Source organism: Oreochromis niloticus, linkage group LG23 (assembly GCF_001858045.2).
Source record: "Oreochromis niloticus isolate F11D_XX linkage group LG23, O_niloticus_UMD_NMBU, whole genome shotgun sequence".
NCBI classification, from domain to species: Eukaryota; Metazoa; Chordata; class Actinopteri; order Cichliformes; family Cichlidae; genus Oreochromis; species Oreochromis niloticus.
Window position 1 is genome coordinate 44935046 of NC_031986.2, and position 24686 is coordinate 44959731.

At 42.4% G+C, this 24686-nt stretch overlaps 1 protein-coding gene and 1 long non-coding RNA gene across 2 annotated transcripts; one reads left to right on the forward strand and one right to left on the reverse strand.

Annotated features, from left to right (window-relative positions):
• The first annotated feature begins 7466 nt into the window (after positions 1 to 7466).
• On the forward strand, positions 7467 to 11168 carry LOC112843737 (uncharacterized). The gene is made up of 3 exons (XR_003216210.1): positions 7467 to 7600; positions 7693 to 7861; positions 9252 to 11168. It is a non-coding gene; the product is annotated as an uncharacterized LOC112843737 (long non-coding RNA).
• Positions 11169 to 17116: 5948 nt separating this feature from the next.
• Positions 17117 to 24675, reverse strand: timm44 (translocase of inner mitochondrial membrane 44 homolog (yeast)). The gene is made up of 13 exons (XM_003439923.5): positions 24547 to 24675; positions 23989 to 24093; positions 23317 to 23520; positions 23146 to 23226; positions 22912 to 23061; positions 22601 to 22737; positions 22098 to 22183; positions 21160 to 21252; positions 19907 to 20031; positions 19680 to 19730; positions 19434 to 19523; positions 19099 to 19209; positions 17117 to 18209 (listed from the first exon to the last, which is right to left on the reverse strand). The coding sequence occupies exons 1-13, from the start codon at positions 24574 to 24576 to the stop codon at positions 18090 to 18092; spliced, it is 1383 nt and encodes a 460-aa protein (XP_003439971.1). The 5' UTR covers positions 24577 to 24675; the 3' UTR covers positions 17117 to 18089.
• Positions 24676 to 24686: the final 11 nt, after the last annotated feature.

Below are 24686 nucleotides of genomic sequence, written 5' to 3' on the forward strand. Positions count from 1 at the left end.
GCCTTAGCTATTCATAAGAGCTTTAATTATGCATGGATGTTCAATAGCAGTAAACAATCCTGTGCAGAGTGAGAAAGCAAGTCCCCAGTAAAAGACTTTTTAACTGCTTGATGCGATTCGGAGCCCGAGGACATTCATTTCTGCCAGACTTAAATGATTGATGACCATTTGATATCAGCTCTGGAAATTAAGTGTAAAGCTGTAAAGGTCTGATCACGCCGCAGCAGCGCACAGTGACTGGAGGAGTTTGTCAGAGCAGGCTGCCAAAATCATTTTGTACCGCTACTCACGGCGTAATTTTACTTCTCTGAGAACAAGAGAGGGGGGAGAGGGGGGGGGGAGAGGAGGAGCAGGAGCGGTGGGAGGGGGACTGAATTAAATTAAAATGAGAGGACACTTGGTTCAGATAACGTAGTGTGATGGAGCCAGTTGACTGATGATGCGCCGTTTCAAATCCTCTCCACACGATTAACATCGCCGGAGGATTCATTCTGGCCACATTTAAAGTGATTGATCATTGCTATAAATTAATGAAACAAATAATAAATATATTAGTAACGAATGAGGGATAAGCCTTGCCAGAAAGGCAACCAGCCATGTTGCTGCAATGCATCAATTTCAAATTTGCTATTTGCATTTTTTTTTGCATGCCATGTAAGGATATTGCGCACACGCACACACACACACACACACACACACACACACACACACACACACACACACACACACACACACACACACACACACACACACACATCCATGACTCTTGTCAGCACCTAGTTTATTTTCCTATGGAGACTCATGGAGTTGATGCTTCCTGCTTAACCCTTCACTACTCAACTTAAAGCCAATGAGTCAAAACCATCAGACAGCAAAGGCCAGGGATCAGCCTCCTCTCATCCATGAGGTAAGATGAAATATTAAAGATGGTGCAGAATTTCTCTGATATGAGTGAAGAGATCAGGGTTCGATCAGCTGAGTGTTGTGCAGGATTCCCTCAGCAGAAGAAAGGGAGAGCTTGTAGCCTTGGAAAGACGAGCTCAGGTTTTTGCTGCAGTCTCGATGCAGAGCTACACCGACTGCAAGAAACCTCAACTTCACTCATTGCAATGACATCATCTCAGCAAAAAAAAAAAAAAAGCTATTACTTGAAGTCAGCTAGCTAATGAAAGGGGAAATTTTCATGTAACCATTCTTAAAGTTGAGTTAATGCCGTGGCCGAGGACATTAATGATCATTTATTAATACATTTTGTTCATTTCGTGAAAAAGGAATTGCCAAATTTCTTTGTGAGTCATACAAACCATTCATACATTATTAAACTTACTTCACAAATCAAATTCATTCCATTTTTGCGACTCTTTTACTTGAAGTCAAAAACATTTCCAAGCACTTCTCAGCCGCCCACCTCTGTGACTCATCCGCGACATCAGCGACTCAGGAGGGAACTCTGCCGTTCACACAGGAAGAGAAAAGCCTACACTCGGTGTTTAGAAAGTTCTCTTTCAATGTGACATCTTCAAGTGATTTATAGAGAGCCAGAGAGGATAGAATGCAGGCATTACTCTCACCCTCCTCTGCTACAGGAATGTCGTCAGGATCTTAAAACAGGGAAAAGCCCAGCGGAGGAATCGTTACTGCAACAGTGCGGTGCACAGGGTGGCTTGTTGGGCAGTATACACATATACTGTTGTTATAGAAATAGTTTTTCAGCAGCATAAGTAAAAAAAAAAGAAAAAAGTTTTTTGACACTGACGAAGCAGTCGTATCCCAGACAGGACGGATCTCGCTCCGTCAGTTTAGAAAATCGATCAACCTTGGTTTAGCTTCTGCTCTTTGAACTGTGACAAATGTGAACTGTGACAAAGTCGCTTAGCTCTGCGTCTTATCTATCTAATAACCTCCTCTTCTTCACCTCTCTTGTGTCATCTGTCTGTCGCACTCCTTATCTCTCCTCCTCTCTCCTCCCCGTCCTCCTCATTACCAGGATGTGTTCAGCCGAAACCTCATCAAATCTCTCTTCTTTTTAATCTGATGGTGAGATCATAAATCTATAGATTATCAATTATCTGAACACATGAAATCAGATTACAATGATTACAAAAAAAGCTGGGATCTAATGGAAATAAAAGCAGAATAAATTTATCTGGAAATCTCATAGGTCCACATTTTAACCACAACAGAACACAAAAACATATCAAATGTTTGGAGGAATTTTAGGTGAAAGAGTCACTTTTTAAAATAATTTGATGGCATCTCAAAAAAGTATGGACACAGCCATGTTTAGCACTGTGTAGCAACCCGCGTTTCTCTTAACAACAGTCCAGTCTGTGAACTGTGGAAACCAGCTGCTGCTGCCCTGTTCTTGGGATTCGAGCTGCTCAGCAGTCCTGGGTCTTTATTGATGTATTTCTTTAAACTGAACTGCAGGCCTAGACTCTTCTCCTGCGAGGCCATGCTGTTGTAACACATGCAGTATGCGGTTTAACATTGTCTTGCTGAAATATGCAAGGCCTTCCATGAAACAGACGTCATCTGCAAGGGAGCATCCAGACCTGTATATGCCTTTCAGCACTGATGGTTTCCAGATGTGCGAGCCACCAGTTCCACAGGCAATGCTGCGCTCCCATCAGAGATGCAGGCTCTTGAACTGAGTGCTCACATTAGGCCCGATGCTCGTCTTTAGTTTGAAGGATACCGATTTCCACTTTGCCTCAGTCCATTTTAAAAAAGCGTAGGCAGCGATGTTTCATGTTCACATACGACTTGATTTTGCATGACAGAGCCTTAGTTTTCACAGTCTTCTCAGTTTTACATTGGTCACAATTTATAGAGCCGTTCGCTTCCATCAAATTCAAATTTAGCTCACAGTTTTTATAAAATGGTCAATTTACTCACTTTAATCATTTGATATGTTTTCTATATTCCGTTGTGAATAAGATGTAAACTGTATAAAGTGTTATGTAAACCCAACTTTTCATTGGGTTTGTATGAGCTGACAGTCACACGACAGGAGCACACGAGTGGATGCTACGTCACTGCTACGCTGTAATAATTCAGTACTGGATTTGTTTAACATTATTTTGATGCTTTTACTTTAAAGTGTCACATTTAAATATGTGAATTAACCTCTTTAAACAAGCTGTAGTTAACTGCTGAATCTGATGTAGCCTACAACCTGAGAAAAGAACGTAAAATATACTTGGAATAAAGAGAGGACCTTCTGTGTGCTCGGTGAGCGACTTCACAGGAGAATTAGCCTTTATTTCCAGGCACACAGCACCTGCTCAAGGAGGAGAGCTTGCTCCACTTGTTTTATGAGAAAATTCAGAGATGTGGAGCCACGGAAGAAAGTTACATGCTTGGTTAACCTTAAATATTCCTTACAGCTCTTCAGCTGAAGCCTTTTTTTTTTAATGTCCCTGAACACAATGCAGATATATGTTTAAAGGTCACCAGAGCAGTTGGTAAAAGTATTTAGTAACATAGGTTATTAAATCCATCCGGGCTCCATCCGGTATGACTGAAACAAATAGTCTGACTTCTAAAATTAGCTTCTACACGGTTGAACGATTTGACACAACAATCTTTCATAAAGACAAGTCTGGTTTACTTTCCCTGAAATAAATTGTTTTCTTGCCTTTGCTGACAGCCATGCTGAAAATGGCATCATCTTCAGCAGCTTTCACATGAGGTCAAATAGGGTCAAAAACTTAAAAAGTAGCCATAAAAGTGTATATGCACACATGAGAGCAGACTGATGGAAGGTGGCCTTCAGGGACACAAAGTAACGTTTTAAAAATTCATGTTGAACAACCATCAAGGAGCACAAGAGATTTCTTTGTATATATATCATGAACAGCGGTGAGACTGGGTTACAGACATACTTACATTTTTATTCTTGTTTTTTCCTCCATATGTGGACTTTGTGCCTCGAGATCTACAACAGGGGTGTCAAACATACAGCCCGGGGGCCAGAGCCGGGCCAAAGATTTCAATCTGCCGTACTGGATAGTTTTGAAAAATGTGAAGTCGGGCATAAATAAAAGAGCATAAAACTTTTAACTGTATTTTCATAAGTTTTAATGCTTTGGCTACTAATAAAGACCTCCCCCCACAGCTATGCATACTACAGTAGAGTAAATAAGTAATAGATAAACGATGACATTACAGAAATAAATGTGTAGTTAAACTCTTTTACACTGATAGAAAGCAGAGTTTTACTGGTCCAGCCAACTTCAGGGTGGGTTGCTGGGTTGATTTAGTTCAGTTCAGTTCATTTTTATTTCAAACATATTTATTCTCCAACATTTCATAAAATCATTCCATGCAGTTGTTTGAAAAGGAGTAGGCAGAAGTATATACTTATTTAGCCCTACCCCCTCAGGTTTACATCCTCATCATCTAAATTTGAACAACAAAAATGTAAACAAAAATGTATTTAACTTGAACATGAGAGACTGGAGTGTGTTTTCTGATTCAAACATCAGTATTTCGTTTAATTATGAACTGAATCATAGCTTAAAGTTCTGTATTTCAACTCCAATCAGTCCCTTTACCCAACCACGTTCATAAACCTACATGAGGTTAGAAACAAAGAACAGCTGGTAGTGGTGCTGATTTCAGAGACGCTCCTATGGATTGGAACATGAGCTCAGTCTTTATTTAGGCTAAGGTCGCGAGCTGCCACATAGAAAAGGTCTCTTTTGATCTCACAGTAAGGACGAATGCAAAAAAGTCCATTTCTCAAATAGCAAGCATATTTTAAGATGTATAACTGATTTAAAACAGAGTCTATAAGCTATAAAAACAAGTTCCTGTGTGAAGGTGAGGCACAGGGTAAGAAAGCAAGAAGCAATAACCACAGTGATAAACAGTTCTTCTATCTGACAGAATGATCTCTTTCTTTCTGCTTTCACTTGTAGTTTGAATAGAACGAGAAACCTTTTGGTGGCATGTGAGGTTCAGGTATATTCTGCCGATGGGCAGGTATTGTATGGCTACCTTGGGAAAATTGTGAACGAGGCAATTATTCAGAGATGTATGGGTCATGGGCAGAAACGCTGCCTTTGGGAGTTCATCTGAACTGTGCGAAGTAAAGCGAGTGCACAAGAACCTTCCTGCTGAGGCTAACGGGCATGCACAGACCAGACAGTATAGCGGGGCCTAAAGGCGACTCGTGAAATATTCAAAATCGCCTCCACTCTTTTCATCAGTCACTAGAAATGGAAGTTGGGGAGCAAGGGGGCACCAGTTCTGATATTTTTGTCTGGGATTTAATTTCCTCTCTTTACATATTTTATCACCCCCCCCCCCCCAGTCTCTTCCTCCCCTGCTGTCTTCTCTCTGCTATCCATCATGTGATCTGACTTTAATATGCTTTACAGAGGAATATAAGCCATTCATCACATTGTGGCGAGGCCCAGGACATTGCCATGCTGCACATTTCATAGACCAGTAAGCCCAAGGAGTAGCCTGGGCCAGCTGCAGAGCTGCTAATGCCTCTATTTATTCCGCCAGGCAGGCCTGGCACAATCCGTCACTCCAGCCGTGACTACGCTGACTCTGTGGCACGCCTTTTATGGAGCCACAAGCTGCTCCTTAGTAAACATTTCTCCAGTCACCTGATCAGCCTTTGGGAAGTAAAGATGGATGGGTAGTTAGGTCCACAGAGAGGGGGAAAAATTATGTTTGGGAGGTGGAAGAACGAGAAAGTGGGAAACTGTTTAAGCGAGAAAGATAGAGAATGAAAACGAGGAAGAGAAGATGGGAGCAAAAATGGATGCCACAACTAGAAATGGCCTGGGTTTAAATGTTCTGGAGTCAGATCCTGTTTAGCTTTCTAACATCACGACTCTTAGAGACGATGTGTTGGTCTCATGACAAAGAAAAATCTATTTGTTAAAGATATGAATTAAATTATGAAGTTGAGATTTTTGTGTTATATTTATGAGCGATTTGGATTATTATGAATTTGGCGGCTCAGCATGATAACTGTTCTCTGTGATGCCAAAAGCAGGTCACAGTGTTAAATTGTGCCACATTACATGATTTACTTTGAGTATGTCTCATGTTTGTGTCCCTGACTTTTGCTTTAACGTGACTATAATGTTGACGCGTGTGATTCTGAGTGAATGCTGCCAAACTGGTTCGGTGCAGAAATCCAGGCCTCCTTTCAGGACAAATCATGATAATGTTCTTCCCATTAACAGGGCCAAACTTTAATTAGCTCACTACCAAATACCTGCAACTCCTCAGCAAAGGTTTGGCCGTTGTGTCCTCAAAAACTGGATCAGCAGAAGACAAAGCAGGAAGTGTCAGACCTAAAAACATAGCAGATGAAAAGTAATCATGCCATTAAGAAATAGGGAAAAATGGAGCAAAGACCTGACGCAGGACCTGAAGATGCATCTGGTCCTTCAACCGATCGAGCCGCTGTTCACCGAAGCCTCATCAGAAACGTCTCAGTGGACGATTGGCTGTCAAGAAGCCGTTTTTATGGAAGGAGAAAACGCAGAGTTATGCCAAATTACACAAGAACTAGACTGAAAATCAATGACAATGGGTCTCATGGAGTGATGATTCCAAATGTTACATTTTTGCTAATTAAATTAACAAATTATTAAATTATTGATCCACTTGAAGAAATGACCAGAAAGCTTGCCTGAAGGATAAAAGTGATTATACCAAATATTGGCTTTCAAGCTTATTAGAATTGTCCAAACTCATTCACTGTATTTCTGAGGTTCAATAAATCGCTGCACCTATTTCACATTTTCCCAGCAAAATATTTTCAAAGGGCTGGCTCAAGACTTATGCACAGTGCTGTATATTATATTTTCCAGATGACATTGCTTTTGTTTGCCTACAGAAATCCATAAGAGATATAAGAGACAAAGCCACGTTCTTAATGTATGAGATCAGAAACCACACAGATTTCTTGCCACAGTCACAGTGGGAGGTGTGGGATCACTGGGAAATAGGAGACTGAGGGGACGATGAAATCATATTATCAAATACCATTCACGCATCACTTTTAAATGACTCCAATTATTCTTTGAAGCATGATTAGCCTGTGGAGGAGTCTCATGAGAACAGCGCGGTGGATTAAATATGTCAGCCTGACACTTGTGTAATTTGACAGGGGACCGCGAGGACAGATTGGGGGACATACACATTACTGTATACTGTTATTGTGATTTATACTGCCAGGTCTCAGACCATAATTATGACTCTTTAATCAATGAGCTGATTGATTAAAGTTCATTTCGGTAGAGAAGGCCACATGAAAACGAACAGACTTGGACTAATTAGCCGTGTGAAACCTCGCCTTATCGCAGGTCATCCGATTCCTAAATCCTCACGTAAGCTGACATCACTAATCCTTAATGACTTGTGCTGTTGATAATTTGTGTAAAGGGGACATTCAAATATGTGAGCTCTCTGTAAATGACTTGTGTGGCATTGCTTGGAAGAACAACCCACTCTGTGCACACACCCAGCTTTGCCCTACATTTCGCAGCAGTTGTTGAAATACTGAAAGAAGTCCTGAACGTGTATCACTGCGCCGTGTGATGCACAGGTGACTTTTTGTCCTTGGGTCAGTTTGCACTATTTGATCTCCGATGTTCCTCTGAAGTTTTCTTCTTGAATGCGCTCAGTTTTCAACACTTCCTCTCTTTCTGCCTCCAGTAATAAATAACCGTTTGCGTCTGTCTCTCCGACCCTGACCTTGGCAACTATTGATGAGGGGATGGAAGACTATTCACAGCCTCATCTACCTGTCATGCTGATGGAGAGAGAACAGCAAGTCAACCATAGTATACAGACACTCGCGCATGCTCACATCGAGAAGCAGAAGGTAAGAAGAGAAAAACAATTTCATTTTTAGAAAAACAAATAGATTTTGTGGGCAAACGAAAAGCTTTTAATCCTGAAAGCAGTCTGGTGTACAGGTGTAGTCAGTTAGCAGTCTGTTTGTATTAGATTGCTATGAATCAGACACATTTAGCAGCATACAAAATAATGTGAACTTTTTTAATTTGTTGCAGCTCTCTACACCAGAAACCCCCAAAATGTAGCGTCCAGCCCCTGAGATTAAGCATATAAACTAGTTCATGGGTTTCTAATGGGTTCAGCTATTATTCCCTACACACTATGGATTAGGGTGTGTCCTGGATTGACCTTTGATCTCTCTGAGGACATCCACAGCAGCCACATTTAATGATAAGTAGTCTGTAATTTCCTTTACGCACTAACATTCGTCTCAGCAGCCCGCTGGGCTCCATGACTGATAAGACACGGTAACAGCGTGGAAAAGTTAATCTAACCTGGCCTCCATCATCATTAGAGTTATGGGAGAGGGCGGGCAGGCTGGCAGGGCAGTACCTGTAGCCCACAACAGCTGTCCTTTGGCCTCAGCCCTGATCTAATTTACTCGTAATGATTAGCTGTCACTGAAGGTGAGGCGATCTGTCACCGTGTCTGCCCACAGGCAAGCACTGAGCGTATAAAGAGCATATTAGAGGAAAAACACCAGAGTCCTGCTGTATTAAATATTTTAAATGAGTCATTTTATTATGTTGAACCTCTTTTTATCCTCTGCTCATTGATCTGCTCTGAGCTACCACACGGTCGTGCCCACATACATCTAAGCCTGATACACAGGACCATTCCCACTTTTAAAAAATTGTTACATTTCTTTATGCAGCTTCTCACGTTTGTTTTTTTAATTTAAACTCCTCCTCCCTTCACATCTACTACTATTTCTACTATGTCAGTATCCACGCCACTAAATCGTATATATCGGACGTCTGAACAGGAAAACTCGGCCCGCTGCAGGGAGGACAGAGACACCGGCTGATCAATAGAAACAGCATTTGCTTCCATTGTTTTCCCTCCTCTCAGCAGAATGGCCGTTCTCATAAGGAGACTGCTGCCTGCAATTAGAGTGGGCTAGCTGATGGTGTCTTGGGTGGATGGGGATTTGATTTAGGGAAAGAGATTGGGAGGTGGAGGTGGTGGTGGTGGTGCTGTGTGTGCATGTGGAGGATAAACTTAACCGGGTTATGGTGAGAATGTGCTGATTACTGTTTACTTAAATTTTTAACAGATGAAAGTACAGGAGCAGGTTTATGTCAAAGACAAATGTGATTCAGAGCAAAAACAGGAACCTGTGCACAAACATAATACACATAAATGTTTGCAGAATATAGAGAATTATGTATCTACTTGTCTTAATGTGGTGTCAGTCCCAGAAGGAAAAAATGACAGAGGAGGGATTGAACGTCAGCAGAAAGTGCTTCATGACCCCGGGTGGCCTCGCTCCGCCCACGCAGAGAGCGATCCAGCCTGAGTGAGAATTTATCAGCAGCAGCGCATGCAGTCACACAAAGCTCCGTCTGACAGCGTCCGTCCTGTAGAGCCATCGTCCCACGTTTACGCTGTAATGTGGGCTCTGGGAGTTCCAGCACGTCCCGCTGGTCTCTGGATGAGCATGTTTGGGTGAGGGGGGCCTGGTTAGAGCTCTCTCATTGCCTGTTACTGCTGAACAGGCACATCTGACCCTCCATAAATTGGCCTGCTTTACCACTCATTTACAATGCTAAACGAGTGCTGTCTGTCTAACTGTCAGCACGCTGCCAAACGAGAGTTTCAGGGGGAAAAAGCCTTATTTCTTTTTCTTTTTCCTGAAAAGAAAAAGATTCTTGTCGTCTATGTTTTGTATTAATAAAGATATTCTACCCAATAATGAGCTAGATTTAAGCAGCATAGCAAGTTTTGTTAATGCACTGGTTTGCATGATTTCCCAGCAAAGTTTTTATGAATAAAAGTAACGGATCCACACAGAAACGTGCAGTCATGTAAACCGCACCTGTAAATCCTTCATCTGGTTTTAAGAATATGCTGTTTTAAGATTATTAAGACTTGTGACGTAGTGGGTTAATGCTGACGTGAATTACTTTACTTGCACATGAAGTTAAAGTCACTAATATTGCTGCGTTGTTGCTGACTCCTGTGTCTTTGAATACAGTCACAATACTTTTCTTACAAGAATTGAAGAGAAAAAAAGAAAAAGAAAGTCAAGGACAAAGACATCGTCATGGTGATATTTTTTAAACATATACAGTTTGGTCCATAATTTGTTAGAAAAAGATGGCGACCATGGTCTTTCTGGAACAAAGAGGCGTTTCCCCCTCAACGCTTTCATAAAAATGTAAACTTATTCAGTCTTTTTCTAATCGTACTTTCATAAACTCTACTGTGACCCTGAGCCTGGTTCTGCCGGAGGTTTCTTCCTGTTAAAAGGAAGTTTTTCCTTCCCACTGTCGCCAAAGTGCTGCTCATAGGGGGTCATATGATTGTTGGGTTTTTCTCTGTATGTATTATTGTGGGGTCTACCTTACAATATAAAGCTCCTTGAGGCGACTGTTGTTGTGATTTGTTGCTGTATGAATCAAACTGAATTGTGTTAACTCAGACCTGCAGTCTCACATGTAGTTCTTGGGGTTTTTTGCATTTCTCTGAGCACTGCATGGTTTGACCGTGGGATGATTTGCTGGGATGTCCATTAGTGGGAAGGCTGTGGCAACGTGTTAACACACACCTGAATGCTCCAGACCGGCCAAAACTTTCTAACAATGCATTTATTTAGCATCTTCTGGCTGCTATTTAACCTCTTAATTCCTATAGAACCAATAAGGATGCACTTAGTTTTTCACAGACAGGCACAGAGCCCCGATTTTTTTTTTTCTTGACTGTAGGTAGGAACCGTTTAGCGACTCAGTCATGATACAGAATGTAATCCCCTGAGACCCGAAGGTTTGTTTGGATACATCTTATTTTTCTATTTAAAACAACAACAACTTGGCAACATGTTTTTAACAGAAAGTCTTTACTCATATGGAGACAATAAGTTTACTTCAAAGTTTGAAGTATAGCACAATACATATATAATGACTGGTGTGAAATGTTAGCTTAAGAATCAAATATGTTATTTGAGCCATTAGCTATTTTATGGTTGCTTGAAGAAATGCAGCCAAACAGACTTACCACAGCAGCTGAATGTTAAAACATGACAGCGATGATTATATTTAACAGTATCAGTCTCTGCAGTGTTCTTCCAGCATGTCTCGATCTTCTCCCCTCTCCTTTTTATTAAAGGTAAAGTGATTCCTCATAACACGTGTCCAAATGTGGTTCTCTTTCTCTGTGTGATATCTCTGTTCGATCTCAGGGGTGTGGAGCGTTATATGAATATGAGATAAGAATATATTGACCGCTGACTTTCATGAGCAGGACAGCTTCTCGATATTAGATCGCGAACACAGCAGCAATAACAGCAGCAATAACGAGGCCAGCTTTATGAAAAGATGAAGCAGATAACCTTTGAAAGAAAAATGTAATTTTAATGTGTGCCAATATCCTCAAACAAAAGTCTCAACAATCTATTATTGAACTGTCCTCACCTGTAGTTACATAAGACACTTCACGCTTTTTGTCATCCAAACCAAATCGTTATCGTGAGAGAAACATTTCTATTAAAATTGTTGGTTTTGGGGGAAATCATCACATCACAGATGATTCAGCAGATAATAAATGAGAAAATTCATTAATGAGAAAATTTACATATTTTTTCACTTGACTGTAATAGCAGCGCAGATGTTTTGCTTTTATTTTTCATTCAGACATTTCTGCCTCCATCTCATTACAGCAGCAAATTGGGATTTAATTCCATGTTTGCGGAAATGAAGGAAATACCGTTAAACGGCTCAGCGTAGATGTGTTTCAGTGCTCAGTGGACTAATGTTCAGATTTATCCATAGATGATGTAAAAAACTGCTGACAGAGCTTTTTTCCCCTTTTCTGATTTCTTTTTTTCAGACATGCATGTTTCAGATCCTCAAACACATTTTAACATTAGCCAAAGACAACCCGAGTGAATACAAGATGCAGTTTTTAAATAAATATTACAAATAAAATAATTACATTTTCTGAACTTACCTGAATTTCATGGATTTAAAGATCAGCTTACATGAACGTATCTTAGGGGGGAAATTACCTCATAAAAAGAAAATAAAGAAGATAATTGTGAGTTTTTATTGTTAAAACTGATTTAACCTTGTTGTAACCTGCTGAGATGTATTTTTGACAGTCAGCTAATTAGAAGGGAACAAATATGTGAGTGTGAAGGACTTACATGCACAGACAAGAATATGTCTCTGCTGCAATGCTCCAGCGGTTCGCATGTTCCCGTCTGATTTTGTGCCTGCTTTGGGGCTAAACCCAAAGCAGGCACAAAAACAATGAATGTGGCTCACCAAGCCGACTAAAGCTTTTTTAAATCTTTCTTTCTTTGATCTTTTCTTATGTTTTGCAGTTATTAAACCTACATATCCTCAGTTCTAGTCTCTATACCAGAGAAGAAAGGATCTGACCTGGCCTCTGTCCACACACGGTGGCGCAGCAGCTTCCTGACACACTTCGCCGCCCCTGCATGATCCCTCTCACACCGGTGCACCTTTCTGGCCTTTCCCCCCTCGACTGCTGTCCGACCACCTGTGTGAATGAGCGTGTGTGTGTGTGTGTGTGTGTGTGTGTGTGTGTGTGTGTGTGTGTGTGTGTGTGTGTGTGTGTGTGTGTGTGTGTGTGTGTGTTTCCTATGAGTCAACACGTTGGCCCAGTGTCCCACTGCACCGGTGAATCTGGGTCAAAGTGAGCACCTGTACAGCGCACGCCTGCACAAACAGAAGCCTCATCTTTCCAGCACACTTGCTGTGCGCGGTGCTGAGCCCACCTGAAAACATCTGGTGGATAAAAATGCTGTTTTTCTTTCATGATCAGTGAAGTGAGGTGCTGCCTGGTATAATCAGCTACAGAAAAACGATTCGACGGGGTTAACCTAGTTTAGCCTTCGTGGCAAATCTGTTAAAATGGATAATTAGATGAAAGTAGAGAAGTGCAGATGCTAAAGGAAACGGGGCTGTCAGGGGAGCTCAAGGACAGCATAGTTAATGGGGCATCACACAGATGACAGCGAAGAAAGGAAACAGGGTGGATGTTGAATAAAGGGATGGCTGGCAGGCTTGAAGCACTTAGCATGTGTTGAAAAATGTCCTTTTGTGATATAAAGATGAACAGGAAGTGTAACACCGCAGAACAATAAAACAGCAAGACGTGTTCGGGAAATTAAAGCCAGCCTGTTATCTAAATGACATCAAGCTTCACAGTCGAGGACTTCAGGCTTCATAATGTACGATGTGGATTTTAAGAACTGTTATCTTTAAATTACAGTGTACCATGTTGTTGAAAGGATGTCTTTACAGACTAAATATTGGCTGAATTGTGACTCATCGTGTTTTCTGACTTTTGAAAGTTCCTTTTCTTCCTGTTGTTGTCACTCAGCTTGTTAGTCCTGCTGCAGCTGCCAACCTGGATCCCAGGCCATGGCAGGATGTCAGCACTCACCCATCAAGCGAGCGAGTGTATGTGACACTTGTGTCCTACTTTGTTGACTTTCTTCACCTGGCACCACTTCTCTCCGTGCATGGAGAGACGTATGCATGGTTGGCTAGCTGCAGGGCCGTTACCTTCTTTGCTCCCTGTACGACAGCATATCCTGTCCTGTGCATGTTTGACTTTAGGTCACAGAACTATATGCCATGCCTTTGCCACCCGTTCAAATACCGTAGGCATCGCTCTTTCGAGGCTGGGAATAAGAAGAAGTTTAAGATGTTGGCCAAATCAGTTTTAAGGTTAGCAATACATCTCAGTATTATTATTGAAGGGGGTGAGGGTTAGGGATGTTAAAGGGGACCCATCATCCTCACTGCTGGCTTCATAGTCACTTTGATTCACAGTTACAATAATCCTTGGTGAGAGCAGGCTCGTCTGTCAGCAACTAAAGAGTCTCGAGATGTCGCGACAAGCAGCATCACCTGTGATAAGACCGAGGCACCAGGGGCAGACCTGCCATGAATGCCAGTCAACCTGCATGAGCCTGTGAGCACGGGTCCCACTCAAGTATGCCCTGCTCATGGAGTCTGCAGAAACAAGCTGCTGAGGGTCCTTTTGTAAGGCTCTGGCTTATCTTCTCCTGTCTCTCCATGCACAAAGAAGGTCCTGATGCTGGGTTGATCAGGTCTCCTGGCGTCTCCTCTACTCTCAAATCTTCTCGTAATGGCGTGTGTGGATGTGCAATTCAGAAGGACCTGAATGGCCTGCAGGTACCATCTCATGCTAACAGGAGTGACAAGGACACCAGCAAAATGTAAACATAGACCAAAATCAATCAGGAGAAATAAGAAGAGGAAATTGGTGTTTAGCCACTTTGTGCTTAAACCGTTTGCACCATTTTTTTAAAAGAGGAGAAGCATAAGAGCACCTCTGTAACATTTGATCTTTTTGCTATTATATGCACAGTGGAGCTGTTATATAATATTTTGCTCAGTTTATTCACTCAGGTGTTCATGTGTGTCATTCACTTTCACCTGAAGTAGAAGCATCGAAGTATAGTGCTGTAAACAACTGCACAAGTGATGACTATTTGATGCTGCACACTAATTAGCACACTGTCTGTGAGCTCATTATCAACATGATAGCATATGGAACAAACACAAAAGGGTCTTCTCTCGGTCAGCAGGATCCGTCTGACCAGTCTGTGAATTCTCCAAGGATGCTCCTCTGGACACCCGAGTGGGGAGTGGTGTCTGTGAGAGAACCACAGTGGTGCACTGTGAGCGATGAGCACGGCAACAGGGAGCTGCAGCCTCAGCACAGCTTAGCAATAGTCAGGATTCATCATCCAGGACAGCGCTTGAACAGTGGAGGTGCTGGTCGACATGTACAGACATGCAAGCCTGTTTATGAGCAACCACCAGCCGCTCTGTCAGCTTCTGAGAGAGACACAGGACCGGACCAAATTAATGCAACACTGCATTCTGCTCAGCATCTCCCCATCTGTCCCGAGCTGCCTTGTTACTGCCGCAGACAATGAACATCTGCTGCGATCACCATTTCATCTGGACTGAAAACATTTACTTATCGGCCACTTTACTGGGTTCAACTGCACATTAATGCAAATATGTAATCAGCCAATTCAGTGCATTTAGGCATGTAGACATGGTCATGGTGACCGTGAAGTTCACACTGAGCGTCAGAATGTTCAGTGACTCTGAACATGGCGGGTTGTTGGCTCCACACTGGCTGATCTGAATATTTCAGAAACTGATGATCTAGTGGGATTTTCCCACACAACCATCTCTAGAGTTTACAGAGAGCTGTCTGAGAAACTAACTCAAACTAACTAAATTATTACTAGTACTACTAATAATAAATACATAAATAAAAATATATGATTGAATACACTGAAAACACTGAGCTAGCCAAAGACCCAGAGTGAGGCTGACCCCGGCCCAAACTGACCCTGAACTTCAAACTGATGAAGAATCCGGCTGCAGCCTCGGTTTCTACCGGTTTGTGTTTCTGAAGTAGAATCACTGTGGCGATGACTTTGAAGTGTCTTTGTGCTGGTTTCATCTTTGCTCCTGTCTGTCAGCTGTGTGTTCATACCTGCATACTAAGAGAAAGATCGTATGCGTTCTCATTGCGACAGGAACTTGCGTTGGTGTGAGGGACTGTAGCCTCAGCTGTAACTGGGAACTTTGAGATCGTTTTATAGAGAAGCACCAAAGTAATGTAATGAGCAGTGTAATGAATTACTTTCTCCTGGGAGTAATTAAGTAACATACGCTGCTTAGCGATGGCGGTGACTGTCAAAGTTAGCCAGTGAGAACCCGACAGACTCAATAAAGGATCGAATCAATGAGTGATACCAATAATAGAATCAGAATCACAGAACTCCCATTCCAGCTCGGATCACATTTGGTGAATGAAACATGAAAGTATGGATCCATCCTGGCTTGTATCAGAAGTTCAGGTGTAATGCTGTGGATCTGACACTGTGGGCCCCTTAGCACCAACCGAGCACCGTTTAAATGTCACAGCCTACCTGAGTACTGTTGCTGACCAGGTCCATCACTTTATGACCACAATGTACCATCTTCAGATGGCGCTCACTGCAGATCTCAGTCCAACAGAGCACCTTTAGCATGTGCAGCTGACACATTGACTGTAACTATGTAACACTGTCATGTCAGTATGGACCAAAACCTCTGAGGAACGTTTCCAACACTTTCAGTCTGTGCTGTGAAATAAAGAGGGTCCAATACAGTCCTAGCAAAGTGTACCTAAAAATATGTCCAGTCAGTGTACATCAGAAAAGCATACTGATAATAAAGGCATACTGTAGCTCAGGTGGCAGAGCAGGTCAGCCACTAATCAGAAGGTCGGTGGTTCGATCCCAGGCTGCCTCCTGGCTGCATGCCAAATATCCTTGGGCAAGATACTAACCCCATGTTTGCCTACTGGTGGTGGTCAGAGGGCCCGGTGGCGCCTGTGTCCGGCAGCCTCGCCTCTGTCAGTGCGCCCCAGGGCAGCTGTGGCTACAATGTAGCTTGCTATCGCCAGTGTGTGAATGTGTGTGTGAATGGGTGAATGACTGAATGTAGTGTAAAGCGCTTTGGGGTCCTATGGACTAGAAAAGCGCTATACAAATGCAGGCCATTTACCATTTACCATTCATGAAACTGAATGAAGGGAGTTACAAAAGTTACTGATGAACTAAAAGAAAAGACCAAAGCAGACATAATGAGTTCACACAACAGAAATAAAAACGTAGAGATGAACTCTTTTTGTCCTCAAACTGAAGATGAAACGTATTTTCCCAAACAGACTGGAGAGATGCTTCGGGTCCCACCTGGCCTTTCTAACCTCCACATTTCTATGAGACGAGCTCCTGGGATGCTGGCTGTACAACATGGCACACAGTGACGCTGACACATCACAGCACTGAAGGCCGAGCAGTCGCACCAGAAATCACTGACGAAAAACACAAACGGCACGAATCCTGGACGCCGATGAAACAATCCAGTTCACCCCACATCGTGACATCATCACGCTTCAGGCTGACACGGGTCGCTGAAGTTCATCCAAACAAATGAGTGCGTCAGCTCAGCCCTGGAGAAGTTCCCAAAGGAAATATGACATCAGACTGAAGTCCCACACGAGGATTTAATTTTAAAAAAATAATTAGCAACTGCCCTCAAAGGAATCACATGATCTCGTCCCAAAATGAAGGCCGGCTGAACCGTTAAAAAACAAAAAAAAGGTGGATTGAAAGTTGTTTCCAAAAGTGACTGTTCATTTTATTTCTCATAATAAATATAGACTCTTACAGCTCAATAATCACACTGAATTATTATCATACATACAAGGATGACAATCCTCAGTAAGGATGGGAGCGCACTGATTGGCACTGGCGAAACCAGCCACTGTTACCTCTTCCACCAATGAGGGACCGGCGTTTGCCTTAGTGCTGAAACAACCATCCCACATGCTTGACAGCCATATATTCCATAGTGTCGTGTAACAAAGTTAATTTCTGGAAATAAAATCACGGCAGTTGTAGCACCTCCCACAGTCACTGGGATCAATGGTTCCAACTCTGGGCCCAGTAAGTTTATGGTGTGTGTGTCTCTTTTTGATGGAGATCGGCGGTGGAATAAAGGTATACGGTGACATCTCAGGGACAGGATATGAAGGAGTCAGTTTGAGGACATTAAGTTTTAGTTACAAATGTATTGGGCTCATTCCCACATAATTGTTTCCCATATTGATAAGTTGAACCCGAGTTAAACAGCATCATTTATCTTTTAAAAGCCAACCATGGCAGGGCTACATCAAACAGAGAAGCACAGCCTACAGGCTGCAAAAAGGACTTTGGATGAATGTTGTTGGTAGTCTACTGCCCCCAAGTGTGAGCCTGAGGAACGGTCAGGAATAACTGACTGAGCAAAGCCAATAGATGGAGAAGCAGCTCTAGCATTCAGCAACACTACTCCACAGTGTTTTCGTAGCAAAGTCCAGCCCCCACATGTCCACCTGTGTGTGTCCCATCCTCCCAGCCTCAGAGCCTATGTGGGGAAGTATGGTCTCCCCAACTGTGAGAGTTTAGTGCACATGAAAGAGTCTTAGAGGATCTGCTCCGTGCTCGAGGCGGAGATATCCAATAGTCTCCAGGCAGCGTATGGGTTGAGCTCTTCCTGGTCTCGACAGAGAGCCCAAACGTACATCATCCTGAGGACTTTTTCCTGGAGGAAAAATAACAGATGAGCGCACTTCACTTTAAATTCAAACTAAACAAATGACACTAATGATACATTTGGAAACGACTTATTGAACCACGACACAATCATCTGTTTTACTGCTGGCTTGATCTACTACACAGAGTCTCCTGTGGTTCAAAGGGTAGGGGCTCCTGAGACAGCCTGTGCAGATAGCTTCTTGGCATTTTCAGTTTCAGTCAGTCCAGATGTTGCATTAAAAAGTTTGAAAGATGAAAGACATTCTGACCGGACATGGAAACAGAGAGACGCTGAGTCCAGGAGCCATAAATGGTCGAGTGTGTCATTTAATGCTCAGACATTAGAGCTCAGCTTATAAACTCCAGAGGAACAGTACATCCACCATTAATCCTTTGGCAGAAGCCTTTCATCCTGAACACTGGGCATCTGCCAGCTGCACGGTACTGAATGGATACTTTGACCTCGCTTCCAACCACACGCGTCCCCGAGCTGTCCTCGGGGGATGATTTACAGCCCATAAAGCTTTCTAGGTCTGGGTCTAAATAAACAAAGGCCTTGTCCAAACAGCTGAATATGACTCCACCGTCTCATTACATTCACTTAATGATCAATTTAAAAGATCTCACACATGTGTGAGTGTGACAATATGGCAGCTAAAGCTCTGTAATACTTCATGATCAACCAACAACTGTGTGCGTGTGAGCGTGTGTGTGCATGTGTGTGTGTGCGTGTGAGCGTGTGTGTGCATGTGTGTGTGTGCGTGTATGTGTGCATGTGTGTGTGTGTGTGAGCGTGTGTGTGCATGTGTGTGTGTGCGCGTGTGTGCATGTGTGTGTGTGCGTGTGAGCGTGTGTGTGCATGTGTGTGTGTGCGTGTGTGTGTGAGAGAGACTTACAGGATCTCCTTCCACCACTTCTCCTTTGGTGTTTCGGATCACCATGACTAACTGAGCCTGGAAAGTGATAATCAGCACCGGACCCTGGTCCATCATCTTACCCAAGGCCAGCTGGAGAAGAACATGCATAAATATTTACTGAACAGAATTCAAGGATTTCCCTGTCGTCAGGTAAAACATTTACAAATATAAAAGTGACCAGAGTGGTTACAGCTCCTGTCAGCACACGTATGAACTGCAAACTAATGGAGTGTTGCTATTTTTAAACCTGAGAATGCAAAGAAGAGCCAGTAGTCTGAGTATCAGTCTGCAGAGTCTCGTCTTACGTAACTTACATCAATATTGTCAATGTCCAGAATCTTGGAGTGGAACTGAAGCCCCATGGCCTTGGCTTGCTGGATTGGATGTGCCAGCTGGCTGTATGTCTGGAAACCCAGTGAAGGAGAAAATGGAGATCACATAATGACAAAGACACTTCATGAAAAACTAGCCACCTGCAGATAATCAAGGTACAGCAGTGCCATGGAGCTGTCAGTCTACTTATTTAAACACGCAGAGCCAGTGTGTGCAAAAGGACATACCGCTTCATAGCACCAGTCCTTGAGAACCTCCAGCTCCCCTTGAATCATCGCCTGTGTGAAAAAAAGGCTTAAAAAGGGTCGTCTAGACTTTAGGGCAGTACACAGTCACACAGAGTATTCTCCTCCTGATACACAACTGAAGTATTTTGTAGAGGTACACTTTAAATGACAGTTTAGAGCTTAAAAAAACGAGCACTTGAGTGATATCTGCTGCTGATTAGTGTTACCTCCAGTATGTTGGGGATGATGTCCCGCTCACACTGCTTGAGAAAGGAGTCTTTGTCAAAGGACGGGTCCACCTTCAAAATCTCTGTCAGTACTTCAGACATCTCAGTCTTTGAAAACAGCCCACCTTCATGGATGAGCAGGACAAAGATTTTTAAAAAGATTCATCAAGTATATGATAAACAGCGATATAACCTCCAATAATATAAAGACTTTTATCTTTAAATAAATCAATCCATCCTCTTCCGCTTATCCAGAGGCGATCAGATGTCTGAATCGTGTGTGTCAAAGTGGAGGTAGGGCTGTTCGATATAACGATATATATCGGACGACGATATGAAAATGTCTATTTTTCATATCGTTTATTTCATGGTGTCGCAAAACAAACTGTTTACGGCAATATTTTTTCATGGTTTTGACGGTCACTGTAGAATTAATTTCTTTAAGTTCTCTCTTTCTCTTATATTTAATACAACCACACTACGGACGAACAAGCGACTGTTTTTATGCATTGTCGTTAGCAACAATGACGGTAAAACCATCGCGTGGCTCCACCGTCCGCTTGTTTATTTTCCACATAAACCTTTCACAATAAAGCTGAAGATCCTGTTGAGATTTTTCAAAATAAACTGAATCATGTGAAATAGTATGCAGAGTGTTTACGGATGAGAAGCTAAAAAGAGCCGTCAGGTGCTAAAAAATAAACGTTAGAACAGGCTTTTCCCCGCAGCACGCCGTGTAATAAATACTCAGAAAGAAAACTGCGGCCGTTTCAACTTGTGTAACACTCGACTCCGGGTACACGACGTCCAGCTGAAAACAATTCATGCAAGTCGAGCTGCCCGAGATTCACAGAATTTACAGAAAATGTACATTTTCGTGATGCATATCGTTGTCGGACGACAGATGTCTTATATCGCGATATGAGATTTTAGTCATATCGCACAGCCCTGTGTGGAGGAGCTGTACTCCTTATGAACGACTCCACAGGACAGGAGTGGGCACTCCACCCTGCCCCGGCTGAGGACCATGGCCTCAGACTAGGAGGCGTTAAGAAAAAAAAATCACTTGTCTGTATTGGTGGACCAGTACCACATATGTTACTAAAAACATCTTGACTAGACATCATATCAAGGTCCACGAATACAAATTAAGTCTTTCAAGCATAAAAAGGGATACATGTAACATTTCTGTATTCCAAAGCACCGACAGCACCTGTGAGAGTTCCCAGAGCATTCAACCACAGCCGCCTCACCTATGATGTCAGTCATCTTGTCAGTGACGGCCCGGGACGCTCTGATAAACGCGTTGTCACTCTCATCATACTTCATCTTCATCTCAAAGAACCCTGTGATTATTAAAAAAATCAGTTTGTCAGAGGTTTCCTACGTAGTTTGGATACAAATGTAATCTGATTTCCAGGCCTGGATAAGTTTAGGAAAACAGTACAAATATTTGTCTTCCCAGACTAAATACTTTCTAAGAATAAGTACATTATACAAGCAGCATGTTTGTTTATAGCACTTTGAGTCAAAACATTTACAAATGTGTCAGAAAATGTGGGCGGCAGTGAGCTTCACCTCACAGAAAGCAGGGCAAGAAAACCGTGAAACCAATCAGACCCCGTGTCTGTTAAAGACTCATCATGCACCCCAAACTGGAGTTAAAGACTTTAAATGGCAGCAGTTTGCCAGCAATGTTATTTTATCAAACACAGAAGTGAGTGATCAGCGTTTTTACTGCTTAGTTTAAAAACGCTGATGGTGCCCAAATAGCTGTGAAAAAAACTACATGATTACTTTGTGTAACGTCCCAACTGAAAGGCCATTTTTCACATGTCCAAACATTATTAATCATTAACAGCGTTTCCCTAACTAATGCACATAAAATTAACCGAGTGTAGCTACGTCTTCCATCACCTGGCTCTTTCAGAAAATGCTTATTAATAGATGCTAATAAACTGGAGGGTCAGCAACGCCATCACCGGCCAAACACAAAGGTACGCCAGCTTTATTACTTGGGGTCAACAGTGATGTCATCAGAAAATCCAGCAGCATCACATTTAAGACAACAGACACATCATTGGTCCTCTCAATCTATGATTACACTGGGACAGTTAACCAGGTAACGTCTGAGCGTTTGACTAAAACAAAGAGTCGGGATGTGTAACATGACGGGGGGGTTATTCCTTACTGTTAAAGACCACGTTGTTGTCTTTGAAGTCCTTCCACTGCTGGTACCATTTTGAGTCTTTGTGGAGCACCACACCCATAGCTTCCCTAAAGTGATGATATAAATATATATAGTGATAAAATGTGATAAATAAGCACATTACAGCCAGCTCAACAAACCAAATAGAAATGAAACACTTGAAATGATAATGAGGTGGAGGAAATGGCACACAACTGTTACAGTCCTCCTCTTGAAACAAACATCAGGCAACAGTTTGTTTATGTGTGAAAACTGTCATTTGATGGTGTTAGGCTGACGATACAAAAACGTGCTGAAGAAATAATATTAATGTCAGTTTCTTGGTATCTGATCAGATGTGTCCCAGCTCTCGCTGCTTTTAACTTTGGGTGAGTTTCAATTCTTATATCTCAATTAATATTGGCCCGATTGATCCAAATATCGATCTGTGAAGCTGAGGGGCATTTCCCTTCTTAGCATCAGGCAAACAGAGGGCCCTCACGTACTCATTGGCCTCAAAGACCCTGCTTTCATCCGCTGCCCCCTTGGAGGAGAATTCAGTCCTCTTTCTGAGTCTGGTGGGAGGCCGATAAGGGCCAGTGTGACCCAAGTCACCGATCTCTTTCTTCACACTCTCCATTCCCTAAAAACAGAAAATCTGTCAGTGACATAAATTATTTCTAATACCTAGTAAATAATGACCTCTATCGTCTGTAATAAAAGCACTGAGAATAATGTTAACATGTTTATGCGTCATACATGCTGTATAAGAGCAATAAAAGGTGAATCATATTTAACTTGTACTGTGACTGGATACCTGAGATATTGCTTTAAATGCGCCCGTCTTGCCCAGCATCTCTCCACTCTTGGAGACAGTCTCAGCAGATGTCTTTGCTGTTTTGGCAGCTTCTTCCATTCCTTCTTTGATTTTCTTCCCAAATTCAGTCCGGCTGACCTCTTCCAGTCCCTTACAAACATACAGAATCGTAGCAGCTTCAGCAGCATGCCTATAACAATCAGAGTCTATACCTATACGCTACGTCCTATTTACCTCTTTGACTGTCTCTGAAATGTTTCCCAACTTCTTCCTAAGAACCTCGGACGTCTTCACTGTTTCAGACTCTATATTTTTCTGGGAAAAGACAAGAAGAGCATTTCCCAGAGTTTTCAGACCTGCTACTAGTTTAAGTGACAGAAGTTCAGTGTGTGGCCAGATACTTACATACTTCCTCCGAGCTTGCTTCAGTGCCTCTGACTCCTCGAGTTTTTTGGCCTCTTCCCGAAACTTTTTGATGTTTTCTTTCATTTCCTTGTTCTTGTTCAGCTCCTGTTTGAGGTTATCCAAAAACTCTCCCAGGAAACCTCTTCGTCCACCACCCCGCTCTCCTGACAAATACCTTACTTGAAGAAGGGCTGACTGAGGCACCTTGAACACACGAAAAAAAAAAACCCCCACAAGATTAGGAATGCAAATGTAGAGTTTGTATTTCTTAAATGTATTTCTTGTACCAGAATTCTAAAAACGTAAACCTGACCAACAGTCGATTTTTAGAGAGAAAAGAAATCCCATCATGTATATCTATCTAGATACAGTGTGCTAGACCTGGGCTAAAAGAGGAAAACTACCAAGTATTTGTATTAAAGTTTCAGCAAAGCCTTTCAGAAACTATACAAACACAGGTTAACTCTAAACTACAAGCTGCAGTGTGTACTTTCCTGAATAAACTGTGAGGTTTTAGCTTTTTAAAGTACCCCAAGTATCTTTCTGTGTTAATACTAATGATTATATATATCAACCTAACCAACAGTATATAGTATAGTACACTATAGAGCAAAGGCAGACATAATCAGGGTCAAGTATGGCAGTAGGACTTCCTATTCCAGGTGTTGTTACCTGTGGAGTGTGTGTGAGGAGCCCACGTATCCTGTAGACATTGGGTCTGTTGGAAAGCAGCAGGTAAGAGGAAGGGAATGCCACCAAACCCCTTCTTACACATATCTGGACAAAGACACACAGTCAAACTTCAGCAGACACTCGAGGCTGAAATAAACTCTTGAACTGAACGTGACGGTAAATCACGAAGCTTTGGTGTTTTTACAGGAAACTTCTTTATCAGAACGCTTTAAGTGAAGCACCAGCAAACAAGCTAACGATAGAAATAAACAGTTTTCCAGAAACAATGTTAGGAGCTGTTGGACTTTTCACTGATAAATTCCAACATTTTATATGCTCCCAATTCCAAGAGTTCAGACACCGGCTGCTTCTCTCTCTCTATTCAAACGGCTAACTCGGCTAGCTTACGCCACGTTTAGCAGAGAAGTTACACGAAATTGAGATATTCGCCGTTTCGGGTAAAATAGGCCGTTGAATAAATGTCGTTTCAGTTCGTTCCCTTATCGTTTTGTGGTGTTTTTACGTGGATATTTTACACACATGGCCCCAAACACTCACCTGATAACACTGACACAAGGGGGTCGCCATCTTGAATGTCGTGCTTGTGACCTTCTTCCGGTGGTGACCTTCCTCGTCCACGAGGGGGCGGGACTACAGCTCACTCTAATAGCCAATGACAGCTCAAGAGGATAGTTCTA

Excerpts from the sequence above, each read along its gene's own strand:
- timm44 (XM_003439923.5), bottom strand. The coding sequence starts at position 24,576 with ATGGCGACCCCCTTGTGTCAGTGTTATCAG. Across the intron at positions 23,521-23,988 it reads TCCTCACACACACTCCACAG|GTGCCTCAGTCAGCCCTTCT; the intron begins GTAACAACACCT and ends CGTGTGTTCAAG. Across the intron at positions 19,731-19,906 it reads TCATCCCCAACATACTGGAG|GCGATGATTCAAGGGGAGCT; the intron begins GTAACACTAATC and ends TTTTTCACACAG.